At 41.2% G+C, this 20,932-nt stretch overlaps 1 protein-coding gene across 2 annotated transcripts; it reads right to left on the bottom strand.

Annotated features, from left to right (window-relative positions):
• Positions 1-1,539: 1,539 nt before the first annotated feature.
• On the bottom strand, positions 1,540-20,130 carry FAM98A (family with sequence similarity 98 member A). 2 transcript variants are annotated; one of them, XM_063328790.1, is made up of 9 exons: positions 19,963-20,130; positions 19,417-19,495; positions 16,354-16,502; positions 14,643-14,777; positions 11,850-12,034; positions 9,273-9,353; positions 7,841-7,957; positions 4,974-5,141; positions 1,540-3,425 (listed from the first exon to the last, which is right to left on the bottom strand). In XM_063328790.1, the coding sequence occupies exons 2-9, from the start codon at positions 19,467-19,469 to the stop codon at positions 2,673-2,675; spliced, it is 1,641 nt and encodes a 546-aa protein (XP_063184860.1). In that variant the 5' UTR covers positions 19,470-19,495; positions 19,963-20,130; the 3' UTR covers positions 1,540-2,672. The 2 variants fall into 2 exon arrangements, with proteins under 2 accessions (XP_063184860.1, XP_063184859.1); XM_063328789.1 differs by lacking the exon at positions 19,963-20,130 and adding an exon at positions 19,694-19,933.
• Between the last annotated feature and the right edge of the window lie 802 nt (positions 20,131-20,932).

The raw sequence follows: 20,932 nt of genomic DNA, 5'->3' as shown, positions 1-20,932 counted from the left end.
TTCTTACGAATTTTTTTTATTTTTTTTTTTTTTAAACTTTCCCCCTCAAACAGCAATAAAGTGGGACTCAGTTTACCCTAAATGCTGGAAGAGGGAGGAGAAGAAGAAACATATTTTGAGGAGAAAAATCTGTCTGGAATAAGGGGGAAGTGGAAGCTCTGTGCTCCTACCCCACCCCAGCATCATATCACCATGTCACAGTGTGCAAGAGTGAGACCATCCACTGCAGCAACAGTCACAGCCTTGCAGAGAAATTGGCAGCTCTAGCACAGAACAAAGTCTCTGAAGGTGCTGATGCAACTCAACCAGAGGCTCTCTGAGGAGCCTCCTGGGTTCCCTCTTACTAGGAACAAGTTTGCAACAACTCGAATGCACTGACAGAAGACACCAGATTCTTTACAGTGAGGAGTGGTGTGAAGAAAAGCAGAAGCTGTCAACTTAAAGAGAATACATTCCCAGCAAAAGGCCTTAACTCTGTCAGTCTCTCTACCTTTACCAATCCAGGACTGACCCAGTTGTAGCAATCTTAATTCTTAAAAAACCCGCTTGATTTTTGCATGAATGAAGCTAGTCACCACCTAGTGCTCATGACAAGGTATTACTCTCCCACAAGGGAGATACCTTCTCTGGAGCACCCCACTGTAAGAAACCATCAATACCTTTGTGAAGCAGCAACATTCATTTTTAGATGTCCATAATTTGAACTGTATTATGCCAAGATAGATCTACATCAGTGACGCCAGAAGACCTGGATTTAACATGGAAAGCTCTTCCCTCGTCAGGCTTCTTAAATTTCTTTGAAACATTAAAAAATAGGAGATTCCCAACAGCCTTTCAGAGAGACCTTCCCTTCCAGCCTGTGAATCACTAGCAGCACCTAGTGGCCACAATAAATTAAACAAGAGATGTTTAGATTGATCATAGAATGAAATACAGGGGAAACAGTTCTAAACAATGTTTATCAACTCATTTACATGACTAGCTTGAATTACAGCAACACCAGTGTTACACAGATTCTCTCAAATGCTCGTATTATTTCTGTAATCCAAGGAACTCCACCTGCATCAACCTGGATTCAGCCCCAAGGGCACTTAGGTAGCCAGAGACTCTGCCATCAGCACAGCCTCTGCTACAGCGATCCCAGCACAGCGGCAGGAACCTACAAGGCTGGAGAGCATCAGGAGACTTCCCAGAAGCAGCATACCGCGTCCACATGGCATGCAGGAGCACATCCCAGGAGATGGCTGCTCACATAGCTTAAGAACAACTTTACACAGCGACCTCCAAGAGAGAGACCATGCTACTACACCGGTTCAGAGGCAGGAATAGAAAACTCAGAGCAGTTGAAGATCAGTTCCTCCTGTCTGCTCCTGTTCTGACAGCTTCTCAGGGGGCAGAATGCACAGCTTGGCTGAGACGCCTAGAACATCTAAAACAGATTAAAATGTAAAATAGATGCAGACAGAATTCCCCATGAATTCCCACCTACTGTAGCAACTGCTTTTTAATACCAAGAAGGAAAAGAAACTAAAGCAAAGAGAACATACAGATACTTTTATTGCTCACCTTTTATACAACAGCACACCTTCAGCCATTTTCTTTCACAGCTTGACAATATTTATGTACACAAAAAAAAACCAGCAAGAAGCATTATGTGGCTTTCAGTAAAGAAAAAAACCCAAACCAACAAAACAACATTAGAACGTCAAACTCAGCCAGGCTTCGTTTTCTGCAGCAATAATAAAAGGGCTTCCTCCAGGCAGGAACTAATCTTCCCAGGCCGTAGTGCATTTCTTTAAAAAGACAACCCCCAAAACAAATTGCCCTAGATATGCTGAGCCAGTGGTATTAACTTGCAAATAAAATAAATTTCAGTTTGTCATTTCTTCTAGCTGTTTTCAAGTAAAAATTCGGTTTGGAGGAGCAACTTGTTTTGGATGGATGCAGGTCAGTTTGAATTGCTACACCTAACTACAGGCCTACACACACTATCGGTTCACAATTTAGCTTAGTTTTAAATGATCTTTGCAGATTTTGGCGGCGGTCAGTCTTCAGAGTTGAGCAGGTGGGAAAACTTTGTTTAGCAGGAGATAAGGCTACCGAACATGGCATCCACAGTAGAGCTCATACAATAGACAAAAAACCTGTTTGTCAGAGGGAGTTCACTGTGCGCGCACATGTGTGTGTAACACCTTTGTGACTAAAACGAGAGGCCAGCAAGCCAAAAAGCAACACTCAGAACTGGTTTTAGAACATGTAATTGAACAATGATTAGGGGGGGAAAAAAAGGCATAAATTCTAGTGTGTATTATATTAGACAAATTTGACCAGACAGGCCTTGATATATCTCTAAATCAAAGCAGAAGGCAAACACAGCAGGTAGTTTCAGAACAAAAGTGTATTGAGCAGAGGGAACCAGTCCAACATCTAAAAAAGCATGGCTATTAGTTGACTTTTGGGGTGCAGTGATGACGCATTTAATTCAGATAGGTTGGGGAGTGGGGAGGAGAGATCGACAGAAAGTAGTACTTTGCGCAATGCAAAACATCCTACCCAAAGAGATTCTACCTGCCATGTACAAACCTGCACTAATTCAAGCAGCGATTAAGCCAGGCCTCTGAAACCAGGTTTCTATAACATGAGCTCCGCTGAAGCAAAAGTTTTTAGCAGCCTCAGCTCGTGAAGTGTCTTCCTTGTCCAAAGCCAGACTGATTATACTGATAGCCTCCATGCTGGAAGTGCTGCTCAAACTGCCCCCCTTGATTAAAGTTCTGGCCACCTCTGCCCCCCCAGCCTCCTCCTTGACCTCCCCGGCCACCACGACCGCCACGGCCACCCCTCCCACCTCCACGCCCACCCCCTCGGTCACTGTGGGACCCGCCATCTTGGTATCTGTTGTCTTGCTGGTAGCCACCACCACCCCCTTGGTAGCCACTTCCTGAATACGAAGACGACTGGTAGCCACCATAGCCTCCTCCTTGGTAGCCACCACCACCACCACCACTGTGGTAGCCACCCGTTTGAAAACCTGCATCTCTGTAGTTGCTCTCCCTGTAGCTGCCATCCTGGTAGCCACCACCTCCACCATCTGTCCAGCCTCCTTGAAGCTTGTTTCCTCTTCCACCTCCTCTGCCGCCATGATCATAACCACCACGTCCTCCTCGTCCCCCTCGATCATGGCTTCCTTGTTCGTGACCTCCTCGCCCTCCATATGAGTCATAGCCTCCTCTTCCTCCTCGGTCGTGACCCCCATGGTCATAACCTCCTCGCCCTCCATATGAGGATTCGTAGCCACCTCTTCCTCCTCTGCTGCCACCTTGTTGCGGACCAGCCTCTGGTCTTTTCTGCCACGGTGGCATCTCAGGAGGTGGTGGTTCAATTTCATTGGGTCTTCCTCCTCTGTCAGGCACTCTGCCCATTAGCACCTGCAAAGGGAAAGGGAAAACTGCCGTAGGAGTTGTAACACCTCACAGAAGAGCCACACGTACTGATACACACCACAAACAGCAGCCGCTCAAGGGTTCTTGCATACAGAGGATTTCATCAAGGCAAACTTTTCTATGTTTGAATGTGACAGACCCTTGTCTCCAATTAATAAGGGATTATCTACTACTCTAAATAAGGGATTATCTACTACTCTAATCACTGCTAACAAGACAAGTCTGGAGACCTGGGGTTTTTTTTGTTCAAACAGCAGACACATCAGTAAAGGCAGCACCAAATACCATCTTTCATTAAACTGTTTACAAGTGCAGACTGCTAATCTCAAACAACTACAAGTACAGTGGAACACTGTCTCTCTCCTAAATAGTGCTCTGAATTGCTGTAAAAGCCATTGGCTAAGATGATATCTTTTGTAAAACAAGTGGAAAGATTTTTATGTTTCAGTAAGGACACACAGAGATAAACTTGCTATTGACAGACCAACAAACAGGTGTCAGACAGTGCTGACCAGAGTTGAGCAAGACTCTAAAAGGTCTTTAGCTGTCCAAGGGTGCTGTGACATTAAGAATTTAGCAAGACTTAAAATGGGACATGACAAGTTTTAGAGTGATATAACAGCAAAAACTTAAACAGAATATGGTTACTTTTTTATTTTGTTACTGTCCTGGAAAACATTTAATACTGATAATGGAGATAAGTTAACAGGATACATTCAGCAGCAGGGCAGTATTTTATTCCTACTAAAACACACATACAGTCTTATGACAGTCACACCTGTCTTGCCACTTAATTTCTTTTATATTCCATACTCCAACTACACTAAAAAGGTGTAAAAATTATTTGGGGTAGAGGGGGGTGGTCAAATCAGCACACCACCATTCCATCCCAAATGAATTAAAATATTACTTAAAATATAACTGGTACCCAAAATGGAGAAAAGCACGCACGTACACCCACAACTTTTAAAGTACCAAGTACACCGCTCTGTAGAGCTACTGAGCTTCAAGTTCAGCACATGTACTTTTGTGAGCATACTACTCCTGTAGAATCGTAATTTTTGAAACAAGGGAATTGCTTAGTCTAAATTCTATTCCTGCTATGTCATCGTTAAGACTACACATTAATCTAACCTGTGAGATCCTTGCTTTGTGATCTTAAAACATTCTATGTATGTAGACCAGAAACACAGTTACTATGTAGGTATTATTTCAGACACGGTGACAGAATTAGAATCATAGATTAGGTAGCAGCAGTGTAATAACACCAGTGATTTTGATAAGACTCCCACTGGAAGTAATCAAAGATATTTCAGCAATTTTTTACTGCCTCTAAGAAGGGACAGTCTGAACCTAAACAGGTGAAACTGCAGCTCCCATAACACACTGATGCATATCTGGAGTACATAAACACCAAGTTTCTTATCCTTTATTTTTGAATTCCATTTACAATCGAAAAAAAGTAGGATTTATTACTACATTCAAATTACTTAAATATTCATAACGGAACAAGCCATTTGTCACCAAAGGTACCTTATTAATGGCACACGCAGTCTTCTCTCGGATGGAGCCACTGCTTGTTCTCATAATCTTTGACAGATCCTGCCGAGCTGCCAAGAGATTTGCAATGGAAATAGTGCACTTAGTAGATAAGAGGGCACGTTTTGGCTGGTAGACTTTAGCTAGTTTTTCTGTTTGACTCTGTGGGAGACAAGAAAAACAAAACCCAGTCAGCTAAAGTAATAGGAAAGCAATGGGGCACCTCACCAAAAGAATCAAATCAACACTGAAGAACAAGACACTGCTGCAAATAGAACAAAAATCGACACAAAACAAGTGAGAACCACTTTGTAACTAACAATCAGTACAACAAAGCTAGCATTTGTCAAATTAATTTTAGTATAGGAAACTATTCTGACTGAACTGACACTGATCTGACAATTTTAAGATTAACAATATATACATGCAGACTTTACTACTCAGGCAGTCAAACTCAGAATAGCAGCGTGTCACATAATTACACAAACTACTGCTAATGTCTAAGAGATAGTGAAAGTGAACCACATCTGTGTCCAGCCCCCAGCCCTCTTTCTGTGCCTGCACCCTGACCCACGCCCATTCCAGTCGGGCTAGTATCACCTTATCTCCAGCACTGTATCAGCAGAAAAAGGCTGTGTTAACTCTTTCACGCTCTTCATTCCAGTCAGCTTCTTCACAAAGCCAAGCCATCAAGAGGCACTGGCAAGAGGTACTTTACAAGAAGCAAAGCTCTCAAGTGCTTGTTCTAATTCAGTCCTTTGTCTCACATATGTAGGCCTAAGCCAGAAATGAGATCCTACACTTCAACTTAGCCCTGTATGCAATCTCTTCTTCTACTGCCTTTTGGCATTAACCATACTGGCTTTTTTGAACACCTTAAAAGCATGCCAGCAGCTTTTCAACCAACAGGCACAACAGAAATCTGTGACACCAGCCATGAGTTACATCTATTGACAGTTATCAACAGAGTACAATGTGTAATGCAGTTAGGGTAAACCAGATCGCAATCTGCAGACAGACAAAAGGGCTGCTTTTTGTCTGAGCCCCCAGATGACAGCAGGGCAACAGGCAAACCAGGTTTTCCAACAAATCTCTTGACACGGCAAGAGCTTAGGAGCAAATTTTAAAATCCTAACATCCTATTTTCCACCTAAAAGCAGAAAACCGGAACAGGGAAGAATTGAGAGTATGTATTTTCAAGTGACCCAGTGATAAATTTTTAGAACCAAAAGCTTCTACTTTTATATTACAAGTTGAACAGTGTTTATTCAAAGTGAAGAAAAACATGCACGTCATTTACCTGACACTGGCTAAAGACACGAAAAGCAGCAGTATTCACCAGAGCAGTAGTATGTTTTTCCCTGGCAATTTTGACTGCGCTCTGAGGGCAGTATTTTCGTGCTATGATATTATTCTTTTAGGTGAAATTTGAAATTTTTGAACTTAACCCCCCCAATAATAAAGTTTTTACTGGTGTTTCTACTACCTGGAGAAGTAACTATTTAGTTATACTACTGTATTCTGATACTTTTCAGATTTTAAAATAAAATAAAAAAATACCATTGTGCATCAAAGCATTGCTAAAAGTTACTGTTAAAAGAAACTGTATTGCAACTCTGAAACACTATGGCCACGTTCTCCAACTTTATAGTTATGGTCCTAAAAAATTTAGATTTGCATTTCAATGAACATAAACGCAGCTATATAATTTGCGGGTCTTGTGAAAGGATTTCATGCAGGTAGTCAAGTTCAAAAACATCTGAGAATTCTCCTAGAAAAAAACCCCAAACATGGATTTGGATATCAAAGCTGTAACACAGAAGTCCCTGGTTTTTAACTTAATCCGTATTTTTGCCCATTTTCATTCACTATTAAAATAGTCAACAACCAGATTGTTCTTCAATCATCTACTCAAAAATGTGAAGAATACAAGGTTTAAGAGACAGGACACCGGTAGAAGTCCTGCTCAGGTGATGAAACAGAAAAGGGGAGAGGTAACGGTCTATTATTAAGATACAGTTGCTTTTTGAATTAATAATTTATCAAGAAAAAACACTTGATGATTCATGTGTCACGGTTTATCACTAATAACTCAGTCTCGAACACTGCCAGCAGCATAATTAACAGCATGTTCGCAGATCTGGTTTAGTCCTAGAAAATAAATTATATGTACTATTTTTTAAATTGTAATTCCTTTTTCACTGTGAAATACAGGAAATAAGGGAAACCATGTAATTATTTTTAAAAGCAGAATATGTATCACGTACTCAGAGAGAACAGATGTCATGTCACAGCCACTTGCATGGTTCAAAGACAAAAGAAGCACATAAAATACTACCCTGTCTATGAGGTAAGAACAAGTAGTGCCTTAGCAGCTTTTCTCATGTGCATCTGTGGTGTTGTGCTTGCAAACAAAACTTTGAGATAAGGAAATCTGATCACTGTGGACAGCACAAAGTTAAGGAATGGTCAACAGGAAAATGCTTTTCTACCATCACACAGACACAGCACTTAATGATTCACATTATGGAACTCTGAACGCAAATGGCTGGATCAGTAATCTCTTCTTACTATGTTTTTTTAGTGACCTATTTAACTGTATGTTTTGGCTTTGGTGTATAGTTACACACGGTCCATCTTCTCATTTTACATACTATTTTAAAATCCAGCAAATCAGTTTTAAGTAAAAATTTTTTAGTCATCTTACATTGTCATAAACTTCTTCAGAAACTCAAATCAAAACCAGACAACTCCTGTGGTTATCTCTTACTCATGAAGGATGAAACAATGAAGCAGTTTTCCAGAGATACTTGTTAAAAAGGGTTACCATCAATCAGGACCTCACAGCAAGTTGTTTGTACCTTTGCTCTATCTGACCAGCCAAAGGACTGCACAGTAACATCCAAACGTTTGACTAGCAGTTTTCGTCGGACTTCGTATTCGTTGACTATGGCTTGATTGATTGCTTCAATTTTTTCCTGAAACAAAAATTTGCAAACATAACCTATAGGTTATAGATAAAATGTTTCTACTTAACATAATAAATTGTGTGGATGGAAGAGAGTAAGACACACAGAGATATTAAGCAGGGCTTAAGCCCACAATTATCTACCTTGCCAAACGGGCCCCCACAGCAAGCTATGCTTGCTGACACTATTTTCCTGAAGGCTTCAAAGGCTCTGTTATCCTCACATTCAGCCTTCTACCATTTCTAACAGCATAGCTGTCTGTTTTTCAGAAGGGAGACAAAAACTGCACGCACTCCTGAGGCATTTCTCAACACCCACCAGGACAGAGAAGCAAAAGTGAGAAAATGCTACATGCAACAATCTGAAGGAGATGCAAGGACAGAGGTAAGTCCAATGGACGAGGGTGTCCTTGCCTTCTTAAAAAGTAGTAAGCTTAAGGACAAAGATAGACGACTAAAAGCAAGTAAAGTACTGTAAGAGGATCTTGATTAAAGCACAATCTGCATACGGATAAGTCAACAAACTGCCCCACAGGCAAAAGCCACCACTAGAAACACACCTGGCAGCAGACAGTGGTCTGGTCAGAGCAAGAGTTAAGATACGCACCATTAGGGAAATCATTTATGTATTGACTGAAGCCTGGCTGGAGGGGGGCGTTGGGGCCCACTTTCAGCCTCAACAATACAAGCATTGAAGGAAGCAGACTGTTGGGATGATGAGCTTCAGCCTTAACCAAGTGACACTGAGTCTTGTAGTATAGCTTTGTGGTGGTGCAGGAGCAGTACCTAACCCAGGCACAATCCTTCTGGAGATGATTGCAGCTCTGCCACCTGGGAGTACAGCCTCTCCCATCTTCCACCTGCACACTCACAGCTTCTTGGAGAAGAGGCTATGAAGGAAGCAGACTACTCCAGCAGGACAGAAATCGAGAGGACAAAACGATGGGAAGACCCACAGGTTAGCCGGAAAGAAGCCACAGGAGGGGATGCGACACCATCACAGCAAGGCTAGGTCACACAGACAGTGATGGCAAGAGAGGAAGGCTAAAGCTACTGCACAAGCATGCAGGTCAGCACCACCACCGTAAATCTCCTTTATTTTGGAAAACTTTTGCCTGCATCCAGACATACAGATTCACGAGTCTAAGATCTTATCGGTTGCCGAACACTTATTGTACCAATGTGCGTAAAATAGTGCCAGAAATTGTCTTCTCATCTTCAGAAAGAGATAAGAAAAATCATTTTGCAGCATTACACACAAAATCAAGTTTAATACTTTATATACCTGAAAAAGGGAAATGGACTTTAATACCTGAACTACTTACCCAGTGAGCTGGTCCCAGTTGTTTCTTCAATAAAGGTTTTCCAACATGATTAGGTGGAACCTTTGCTAGGGTTTCCTTCAGCTGTTAGGAGACATATAAAAATATAAGCATTGGCTAAAAAAAAAAAAAAAAAAAAAAAAAAAATCATCTTTTCAACATTCAAATTACAGGAGAGGATTCTTGGACAGTCATAGGCATGGCAGAGCAACCTTCAATATTAAGTTGTTTTCTCTAGGACAAAGAACCAAGCACACTTCTTTCAGAAAGCAACTGGTTTTATATTTCTGGTAGTCTTGGCTATAATTATTTAAAAATTATGAAGGGCTATAGAGTAGATCTACAGTTAAACCAGAAGGATTCTGTGAGGTACGGCTCCTCCTGAAGACAGAGTGATTATTCCACACATCATCTCTTTAATTCAGAAAAAAAATCTACACTTGCATCAAAAAGGTTGTATTTAGACTATGTAACACAACCTAAAGGACCCCTCTTTACAATCAAAAGGAGAAAATTGAAATTTAACTTGCATTTTAGATGTTTGGGCAAAACTTAGGTTATCTTTCCCTTCTCAAAATTTATGAGGACTTCAGGGGGAAGAAATGGAGTAGCAGCAACAAAAACTTGGATCAAAGCAGGCTAGAGTTACAAAACTTCACTTTTCCACTGCTGCAAACCACATTTTTCAACTTCCTTGGCTGCTGATTACAGCAGTTCATTTAACACATTCGGTGACCTGGTTTTCCAAAGGTACTGTGCCCAATTTGTTTAACTTGAAGATTTTAAAACCATGTGCTTTCAGAATAGCAGAGGTAGTTCATTCAAGTATCGGCAGTTTCTTTTTTTAATGTGGTAGATCATTAACAAAGAGAGTCAATTATCAAAGATCCTACTCCAAACTGTACTATGTATGTGCGAAGAAAAAGGGAGGTTGATTTTCACATACTAGATCAGAATACTGCCATTTTAAGACTCACTTGTTAAAAATGAGAAAACTTTGGGGTGATCTCTTGTTATAACTATGTTCTTACAGTTCAGAGTAAAATTTTCACTCTATGTTATTTAAGTTTTCACATTTTCCTCCACTTTGTGATGTATTTTCATTTACAAAGTGAAATAAGTTTTTCAGTTATTAGTCAGTTTTACCTTCTCCTTCTGAAATATTATCAACACCTGAGGTGTTCAGGTGTTAAGCACCACAGCTATATACAATTTCTAAAAAAAACTCGGTAGGTTAAAAATTCCTGATGTATTTTATTATGCTTTAAGGACTATTCAGGTCTTTTTAGTATAGCCGCCTGTGGATATAAATCAATGAGATAACATTCATTTAACCTTGCGAGACAATCTAAAAGAAAAGTCAATTAGTAAAACATAACAGAATTCCCAGATTAAAAAGATTTTGATCTACTTTGCATTCTGTATTTTTACAGTCTCTTTCACCAGCAAAGCTTGCTAGCCTTATTCATTGTTACGAGTATTTTCTAACTTTTATAGAAATCAGAAGCACAGATTTCTTATGTATCTAACTTTAATGCCTGTGACAATTGCTTTGGTCTTTCACCAGCAAAGCTTGCTAGCCTTGTTCCTTGTTAGGAATATTTTCTACCTTTTATAGAAAATGGAAGCACAGTTTTCTTATATATCTAACTATTTAATGCCCATGACAATGCCAAAACCAACAAACAAACTGCTTCCATTCTACACCTTGGACTTCTGCTGGAAAGCCATCCTCCTCTTCTTAAACAGGTTAATCCAAACTGATTTCTTGCAAAGAAATGAAGCACTATTTTCAGGTGCTGGGTTTTGTTTAAGTACAATGCAACTTAAAGGTTAGCCAAAAAGCTTCTTGAAGTATTTTGGGGAGCTTCGTAATCATATCCGTTCTTTAAAGTTCACAAAGGTTCTCTTCGGCTGTTCTGCTCTCCCCTATCCTGCAAGTTAAGTTACTTAACGTAACTTAAAAACTTTGTCCCCCACCTTTGGTCTGTGCACTGGACAGTCCACTCTGTTTCACTGCTTTACAAAAATTACTGACACAAAAGTAAATTTCTTCAAAAAAAAAAAAAACCCCACAACAACTAGAGAACACATACATGTAAAGGAACAAAAATAAATGGAACCACAAGAACTGATGAAGCATTAGGGAAAAGGTGTAAACTTGACGTTAGTTACAACACCTTTTAACCTGAACATTTTTAAAGCAGTAGGTTCCTGTAAAAATTTGTTCAGGTGTATTTCTTGAAATACGTTTCTCCTTAGTGTTCTTCCTGAGGCCTAAGCTCAGCATCTTCCATGTCTTCTGCAACCGGTGATTACATTAAAACCTAGAGCAGAGTAAGAAATACCTCACCCCATAAGACAATGATAGCATAGTCCCTGACCTCGTGCCTTGGCATGGAAAAAGCCTTCAAACTCATTTTCAAAATCCTGACTCTTGGCATGTAAACCATGTTAACTTCCCTTCACACTTCAAACACTGGAGTTTCACAAGAGGCAAATATCTCCCTGGTAGCAGAACTATTTTCCATCAAAACAGTAACATCATAAATATTCTAGTTTTGTTCCTTTGGATCTTACTTTTTTTTCAATTCCACTGAAGAACTGGAACATCGTTATGTTGGCTGGAGGCTTGGACATGCCTAAAGCAATACATATGCCTTTTAGCTCCTGAAAGACTTCACTGCCACCTCCTTCCTGTGCTTTTTTAGGAGGGGCGTTCACACACAGCATTCTGGCAGCTTCCAGTTCTGAGATGAGGTATGCTGGGGTAAGAAAAATTAGATTTCAGCATCAGATATAGCCGAGTTAAATGACTTCAGAACCAGTGAGAACTCAAGTGCTTACAACCAACAAATGTGCAAACGGACTGTTTTAGAAAGAGTTAGGGCTATAATTTTGGTATCCACAGAACACTCATATTTCTAATAGTCACTAAGCCCAATGCTAGAAACACAACAAACAGGGGAAAGGTTTAGTACAACCAATTAAAGCCTGGAAAAAATCCCTATGATTCCAACAGGTATTAATCACAGAGTTCGACAGAGCACAGCTCTTTTCCTTCAGGCTTTGCCCAGCAAAGACAGGAGACTAGGAACATGGAAATAAGCGGGATGAGGGACTAGGACATGCACTTTAAGCTAGACAAGAAATCACTCCTTGAGGCTCTAGGAAACAAAGCAAGAAAAAATAGTAGAGATAAGTGAAACATTGTAAAAATCTCCTCTACTTCCCCAGGCAAGACACAGAGTGGAAAAAAAATAATCCCACTTTTAAAAGTACTATTGAGAATTCAGGTTTATAATTCCAGAAAGGAAGGCAGTAACTGATGAACTAGAAGACAGAATGCCTGCAGTGCTCTTCAATATCAGAACTGCAAGAGCCTACCACCACAGTGGAACTCCTAAATAACTAATTATAAATAATTATTTATAAAAAATAAGGATTGAAAAATAGATACTGCACTGGAAGACAGATTTGTGAACAAGGATGTAAATCCATGGCTATACAAAAGCAGCTTACTACCTATAAAATTGGCACAGATCAAAAGATTAAAATAAAAGAACAAAACATTTTAATGATCTCTAGAATTTCTTACAGATCTCTAGAATGCCTTCTGCTAAAGATACAGAACACCGTATAAATTATAAAGTTCTTAAAATATGTAAAGCAGTGAAGAATCCTTTGTAAGTTCTTTCAATAGTACTTTACATAGATTTTTCATATATTCAACTTTCAATTATTTACACCGTTAGGACCTCCTGAAAAAAGAAACTAGCAGCAGAATTTTGTTCCAAGAATTCAGAGGTCATATTCAAGCTGCCTTCAACTTCCTCTGACGCAGACTGAAATTTTTATGTCTATCATTGTAAGACACAAACATTCTCCACATAGTGATTCTTTTTTGCAGACCTGTTCTGAACCAACCTGAAACTCTCGTACTTTTTATTTTTGCAGATGCCAGTTATTAATATTGTATTCTAGTGATGCTATAAATCAAGGCAATCCTAACTACTTCAGTTTATTTGGTGCTTTCCTGTCCCAGCAATACTGCTGCATCTTCCAATTGACATAAACTGTGCTGCATTTCGTTAAAATGTAAAATACCCTGGCATTCCATTAAAGAGGGTTATTCTGTTTTTCACGAAAAAAAATCTGGTTTTATGGCTCACATACAACAGGATACCTACTAAGTTATCTTAATGTAGGTAAAGAAAGCTATGCGAAAGTTTTAGGTATTGCTATCATGGTACACACAAAAGGCATTTGGCATCTAATTCAATTCCACATTTGACAGTAAACACAGTATTCCTGCCAGATGGGATACCAGAGATTGGCTTCTGAGCATGGCCTTATATTACCAAAACGTACATCCCAGAGGACCTCTGGGATAAACTGTGTGTCACAAACAAGTGAAATTTATTGAACTGAGCGAAATTGGCTTATAAAGAATAAGCTGAAGGGCAGATTTTTTGAGCTACAAAATATTTTAAATGCAGTAATTATCTCACTCCATCTGACATTTTTGAACATACTATCAAAACAAATTCAGATTAAGTCTTACTCTCATCTTTCTCCTACTGTTGAAATACAGGAACCTGCTGTGCGATTCATTTCTTACATCTCAGCTGAGAGCAGAACTAAATTTCTGTTTTGAAAAGTTAAAAGAATCAGCAGCAACTGAGGAAGCAAATAAAACATTAATTTATGTTGAATTTAAGGTCAGGTTAAAATTACTATTATAATTTTTAACTCTGACACTTGTAAGCAGGAATAAAATCAACTTAGGTAGTGAGACCTGCTGGGTCAAAAAACAAAGAGAAGACATCACTGTTACTACTGCTAATTTCTTTTCAATCAGCAGAAAGTAACATTGAAGCTATTTACTAAGGGAAATGACCAAAACAACTGGAAGTTGGCATAAAACATTTTCTCTTTTTCACTATTCCAATTGTTGTCAGAGTGTAGGGAAAATGCAAGTCTTATTGCACCTTGCTAGTCCTCATGGTGGGGGCTCCAAAATGATGATGCATCGGATGTTAGTGGTCATTGTTACAACCCTTCTAAACAAAGTTCAGTGGCTAAATCCTGGCAGAAGTCTTCAAATTATTCCCTCTTTGGAGTACCTTTTGAGAAGGAACAGGACAGACTTTTTGCTAGTGAATGTGAAAAAGGTTAATGCTCAGAATATTGTGTATCATGCACTGGCTACAAAGTGACTGGTTAAGTTTAATGAGACCCAAAAGTATCTGACACATTTAGGTCACTGTTTTAATGCGTAGTGGTAAACAAAACAGTACCTCATTAAGCGTAACAAACAATACTGATTCTTGCACAAAATCAGATTTGCTTGCAAGTACCCTTTTAACTTACTAAGCAGCAAGAGACAGTTCTTTTGATTATGAAGGCGTTTTGTCACATCTCCTGATGTTAGTGACGCATATGGACAGTTCATTTCAGCCAGCAACCCACTCATTTCAAGTTGAAATTCTTCTGCTTCACTTGGACCTTAGGAGGAAAAGAATAATAAGTTGTTTACAGATAATATATGTACCTCTGGCTATGATTAGAATTAATTAACTCTTTAAAAAAAAATATTGCTTTGCTCTAGTTGCTATTTAGCATTAAAACCCTGCTTTTAATGGAAGCCAAATGCATTCCTTGGGTTTCTCAAAGGCACAGCAAAACCTATTTGGAGCCACGATATTCCCCATTATTGTAAAGTTATGTTTCACCAACAGCTTTTACCAGCTACAACAGCCAGTTACTAGCAACTTCTATAATGAAAAGTGACATTAAAAGCATCACAAATCTTACAGGAGCATTTGAAGTGTCAACTAACTGTTCCTACTACAAAGTATTAGGTAGTTCTGATAAAGTCATGAATAATATGGTTTATGAGCTCTCATGTTTTACTACTTTTCCTTATAAGCTCAGATTTGTCAGCTGATCTTATTTCATTCCAACATTCTTTAAAAATAATTGCCATCTAAACCAAAGCTTAGACTGGTATTTGTGTCAGAAATTGGTGAAACTAATCTGAATTCGTTAAGCCAAGTTATGCAAAAAATAGTGATAAATGAGAGATAACAGTTTTTCTTCTTTGGGCTGAAGTCCCTTTCCAAAAATTTTTATTTACAAACTCAAGTCACACAAAATGAAGGTAGGACTTGGTGGTATTACAGTTAAAATGTCACTGTTTAGAGAATTTGAAATACGTGTTAGAATACTTCTGGATTGTATTTTTACACAAAAGGTATAGTAGGAACTTTATACTACTAGAAGAGGTGAAATGCTATATTGTTACAGAGAAAGAGGGTCAAATACACTCAAAGAAGAAAGGATGGACATGTCAAAAACAGAGATAAAAATTAAAAGAACAGATTTTGAGGTGAAAGGCGGCAATTTTTGGCCACTGAGATTAAAGTTAAGGTAATAATGACATTATGAGTTAATATACTAGATATTCAGAAGTACAGGTTATCATAGCAATTGAGCAGTTTAATCTGTAGAATGTCATGACTAGTTGACCGAAAATAGCATTTTTGGAAAACTAAGGTTGGCTTCCTCCACCAAAATGATAAACAAACAAACAAACATTTTCAGGCTCCTTCTCACAGAGTGTTTCATAAAGAGGGAAAAATACATGGCAAGCACACAGTTAAGGTAACCAACAATAAAAGGAAAATACGGTTACTGTAGTCATGAGAATGTTTCCTTGAACAGTAGGTATTTCTTACATCTAAATTACAAACAGAATTGTTAAAATAAAAGTATTCTCATGATCTCATTAAAAGAAAGCCACTAATGTTTCCTTAAATCCACACGAGAACTTTAAAAAAACCCTATGGTTGAACAACTAAAAGAAAAAGCTAATTTCAGAAGAAAGATTGTTTGATCGTCACTATTATTTCAACCTCTACTAGGTTCATTGGGCAAGTTTGAGGTGGAAAACATCCAAAATCTAACAGCATACAGATGATACTCCCTGCTACAACAGATTTAACAACTGTCATCCCAAATCTTTATGGCATGCAAGAACACACATTAATTGCACATTTGTGCTAGAGTCATGGCTACTTACTGTTAGTTGCCTGCACATTTTCCTCTAGTTTACAGAATAGCCGTAGCTCAGACACCAACCAAGCACAGAGTTTGGTGAATTCAGGGGAACTGGCTCCATGAGAGACTGCCTGAGCCAGCGCGCCGTCATCTAACAATGGACCTTTGTAACTGACAAGTAAAACAAAAGCACAATTTATCAACATTTGCGATGACTAGTGTCCTGTGGTAGAGTTATTTTATGCTGTGTACATATTGAGAGCTACACCCTCATCACATCTGCAATGCTCAACATCTAAACCGGTAAGATTCTTGCACTAAACTGTAAGAAAAAGCATACTGAAAACACCTGAGTAAACCCAGCATTTCCATGCACATTAACTTGCTGCCAAACAGACTGTCACAAAATATCACTTGAAGATGTTACTTACAATACAACTACCTAGGGCAACTGCAGTTCCAAAGTATCATTCTTGAACACTGCTTTACAGTATGTTGAACAATTACTGCTGAACTAGTGCATCTTTTCTGTTGTTTCCTATCACGTATTAAAGGGTTGCCAGGCAAAACAAAGCCTTTGATACTAATGTTACAGAACCGATCTGCAAAATAATATCCTCCTTTGAAAAGTTACCTTCTTAAATGGGCACAAGAAAAATAAATAGAGTTAGTTCTTTGCATAAACAAAATAAGCCAAAATCAGGCCTAGAGTAAGAAGGCACAAGTCTACAGATCAGGTTTTAGAAGATGTCGTTTTCAGGACAGCTGTGTACTGATACCCTGTCAGAGGGAGAAGGAAGAGTAGGGATAAGACTGACTTATTATCCAAGTAGAAGCACCAAGTCAGAGCTTACCAGAGTAGTTAAGGAAAAACTGCACAATATTATTTTGACATACTTGCACCCAAACCCAGACATCTAAGAGTGAGCATAATAAATTGAAAACCCTCTTGTGAACTTCCAGGTAAAGTCACTCACTATGTCAGAGCAACCCAGTGAGTCCAGTCAACTCCTGGCAATACGCAGAAGTGGTGGGGGGGGGAAAAAAAAAAAAAAAAAAAAAAAAAAAAAAAAAAAAAAAAGAGTCTTTTAAAAAGCAAATTAAAGTGTTCTCCTTCACACTTTGTTTTGTTGTTTTGTGCTTAATATCACATATAAAGGATTTTGTCTTCACTGTAACAGCCTATTATTTCATCTAACCAAAATGAAGAAGGCACACTCAAAAATAACTTTTACCTCACAGAGCAGCTTGATTAGTGACACAGAGTTAATCTGCCAGCAGTTGATAGGAAGCTGTAATCTGATGCAGTGCATCCCTACTACATTAACAGAGGGGGCCAGACACAATTCCAACAGGCTAATTAGAGAAAGTTTAAGTCCCATCCCCCACACGTTTCAGACCTACATATGTATAGGAACATATGGGACTTGGAATAGAAACATCCAGTTATAGATCAAAGTAGAACGGAAATGATGACAAGCCTTTTGCTTTGGCAGGATCCGGATTTAAATTACTGGTCACGTCAGAGGCCCCTTTTCTAGAATTTTTGACAGATCTGACATCTTGACTATGTTACTTCTGATAACTATGACTTCAGCTACACATCTATTTGGACAGTAATCCACCTTGCAGATTCCTGACTACAAGCAGTCTTTTCCTTCTATTCCTGCCAATGGTACATGTTCTAGAGCTATGCTCCTCTTTTGGTAGCTTTATGCCATCTGGTTCGTTTACTTTTTCAATAGTTCAACAAACTGACTTAAAAGGGAAGAGGCGGCTATTTGAGTGCCTCAAGTACAAATCCAAAAAGAAACAAACAACTCTTTGATGTGCGATGCTATTAAAAAGAAAATAATCAAACAATATATTAGAAATGTCTTCAGTACCTGGTTAGAAGAAATAAGTTGAACTGTGAAGGATCATGGAACTACTGTCAAAGCTTAAAACCTCAAACACCCCAGTCTTTCCAGACACAAGGAAACAGAAGTCATTCAGTCACATGCAGTAGTTTTCCCAGCTGCTACCAATACTGTGGAAGCCCTATGTCTTTTTCTTCTCAATCACTGGTGCCAATCTGGGTTGATATGATTTTATTTTTTAATCTGCTTTCATCGTTCGCTTTATTTGAGAATGTCAAAAATTGAGAGCAACACCTTCTGTCTATAATTACACAGATAAGGAGAACATCTGACAACTCCTTCAAGCCAGTAATATCCTTTTAAATAAATGGCAGAAAAAAGGAGCCAATCACACTAAGTGCATCATGGCAGAGACCTTTTCACATTTCAGTCAGATAAATATCTGCCAAAACAGAAGCTTAATTTGTCCAGCTTCAGAACTATTATCACCAACTTAGCCTGGAAATGCAATCTTTGCTGGAGCATAACGACTCTGACCACAAAGTGATTTATGGGAGCATGGCCAATGTGAGTAAATACAGATGTTTGCATAGAACCAGCAGCAGTAAAATTGTAACTGCCTCTTGTCTGAACTCTCAACAGCTTACAGACATGCAAGCTTACAGTAGGGCACATTCTCTTTGCTCTCCTTTTCATATTTATATAACCTTTACTGACTCTGACAGAGTAACAGATTTAAACAACACGTTTCCTGTGCTATATTGTATTTTTTAAAAAATAAAGGAAAAAATACTGTCATTTACAATTTTTTTTATTTTTTTTTTTGCTGTCTATTATATTTCACTAAACATGAAGCCTAAAAGTTTCCCTCTCCCCTGAATTCTCTAGAAAGGTTTCTTTCTCCCTTCCCAGCCAGGACCGCTCCGTCGAAGGGAGGGGTTACCGATGAGATGGCATGTCGGGAATCGAGGAGATCAGCAAAGGAAGAAGAGGCAAAACGCTGGCAAAGGCCGCACAGCTCAAACCCTGCCAGCCTGGCTCGCTGCTTTTCTCCAGCCCAACCGCCGCCTCCACCACCACCGGCCCCGCTGTGGGGGAGGCACATGATGAAAAGGCACCGCTCCAGCTGCTGCCCTGGGCCGCGGCCCTCCGGGGCGGCACCGGCCCCGCCTGCCCGGGGCCCCACAGCGGGACCGCCCTCCCCCCGCCCGGCCCCGGGCACCTACCCCAGATCCTCCAGCGACTCCAACACGTCATTCTCCATGAGCTCGAACTCCATCCTGCGGCGGGGCACGGAGAGGGAACCTGCGCGACAGCGGGACTCAGCGCCCCCAGTACCCGCAGCCCCGCCACCCGCCGCTGCCCGCCCCCCCCGCCAAGCCCAACCCGGCCCCGCGGGCGGGGGAACTCAACGGTCCGTCCCCCCCGCCCCGCGGCGTGGGGGGAGCGCGGAGCACCCCCCACCCGTCCCGTCCCGTCCCGTCCCCCGGCAGCCCCACGTACGCTGCTCGCACGCTGCTACGCCGCCGACTGCCGGGTTGGCATGTCAGGGTGGGGAGGCAAGGAGGGAGGAGCAGGTCCCCGGCCTGACCCCTCACCCGGCTTCTCCCCGGCCGCCTCGCCGCCGTGCCTGATCGGCACCACCGCCTTCCGCGGCGCTACCCTCCTACCCGCCGCGCCAGGCGGCGTTGCTAAACGGAGACGCGGGTGGGAGGACGGGCGCCGGGGTGTTTTCTGCGGGAGGGGATCCCGGGACGAGCCAAAGATCCCACCTTTCTGTTCAGGCGGCGCGTCGGGCAGGCCCGGAGGAAGGACCCTTCCCTCCCCGCCACGGAACCCACGCTGGAATGTGCTGCGGCGAGCGGTGTCGCGGCAACAGGCGGAGGGGGACGGGGCGGCAGGAGGGTCAAAATGCGTCAGTAACCGCGTGCTTCCCCAGCCGGGCGGGCCCCGCGCCGCCGCCGCCGGGACCGCAAATCCCAGCATGCCCTGCGGCCGAGGCCGCCCCTCGCGGCCGCCGTAGGGGTCGGAGCCGCTAAGGCCTGTGTCCCGTTGCGGCGGTGGGTCGGTGTTCTGGCGGGGGTGGTGTGGCTCTGGAGGGTGCTGGGGCAACGCTGACCTGTACCAGGGCCTGCCCGACCCTGCCCTGGCTGTCAGACTCCTTCAAGGCTCTGCGCTGGCAGCTCGTTAAAAATTCTTTTAAGCTTCAGGGACAGGGGACGGTGTTAATACCGTTCACCTCTCTCTCGGTTGTTGCGTTGCCAGCATCTTCGGGAAGGAAAGCCGTCCCGTGTGGATAAAAGATGTGTCATTAATAATGGAAAACTCAATTACGGGGTTACTGGGGATCGTTCTGCTTGCGCTTTCTAGGCAATTTCTTAGGCAGCGTTGCCATGTCGCAGAGCGATACGCAGAAGCCACAGCAGTACGAAAAAGGAAGGGTCAGGACTAAAAAGGAAGCATTGGTGAGAGAGCGGAGTGTGTCGTAACGGCTGCGCCATGCCAAACACAGCCAAAAGCGCTCGTGCCAAAAATAATCCCAGCCCCTACAGCAGCAGTGAGTGGACGCTCCAAGTCCTGGCTGCCTGTACTTCATGAAATTGCCCTTGGCAGGCATAAAGAAGAAAAGCTGCGGTCGAATAAGGAGGGGTCTCGTAGCCTCAAGATAGGTAGGAGGAGAAAGAAACGGTACCTCAAAGGGCTAGAAAGAAGTAATTCTTCACTGACAGACAGCTCAGTCAC

Source organism: Chroicocephalus ridibundus, chromosome 3, assembly GCF_963924245.1.
Source record: "Chroicocephalus ridibundus chromosome 3, bChrRid1.1, whole genome shotgun sequence".
Taxonomy (NCBI): Eukaryota; Metazoa; Chordata; class Aves; order Charadriiformes; family Laridae; genus Chroicocephalus; species Chroicocephalus ridibundus.
Note: the sequence above shows the minus strand (reverse complement) of the source record. Positions and strands in the feature narration are given on the sequence as shown.

Excerpts from the sequence above, each read along its gene's own strand:
- FAM98A (XM_063328790.1), bottom strand. The coding sequence starts at position 19,469 with ATGGAGTTCGAGCTCATGGAGAATGACGTGTTGGAGTCGCTGGAGGAT. Across the intron at positions 16,503-19,416 it reads GAGTCGCTGGAGGATCTGGG|TTACAAAGGTCCATTGTTAG; the intron begins GTAGGTGCCCGG and ends TTTACTTGTCAG. Across the intron at positions 5,142-7,840 it reads GCTGGTCAGATAGAGCAAAG|AGTCAAACAGAAAAACTAGC; the intron begins GTACAAACAACT and ends TGTCTCCCACAG.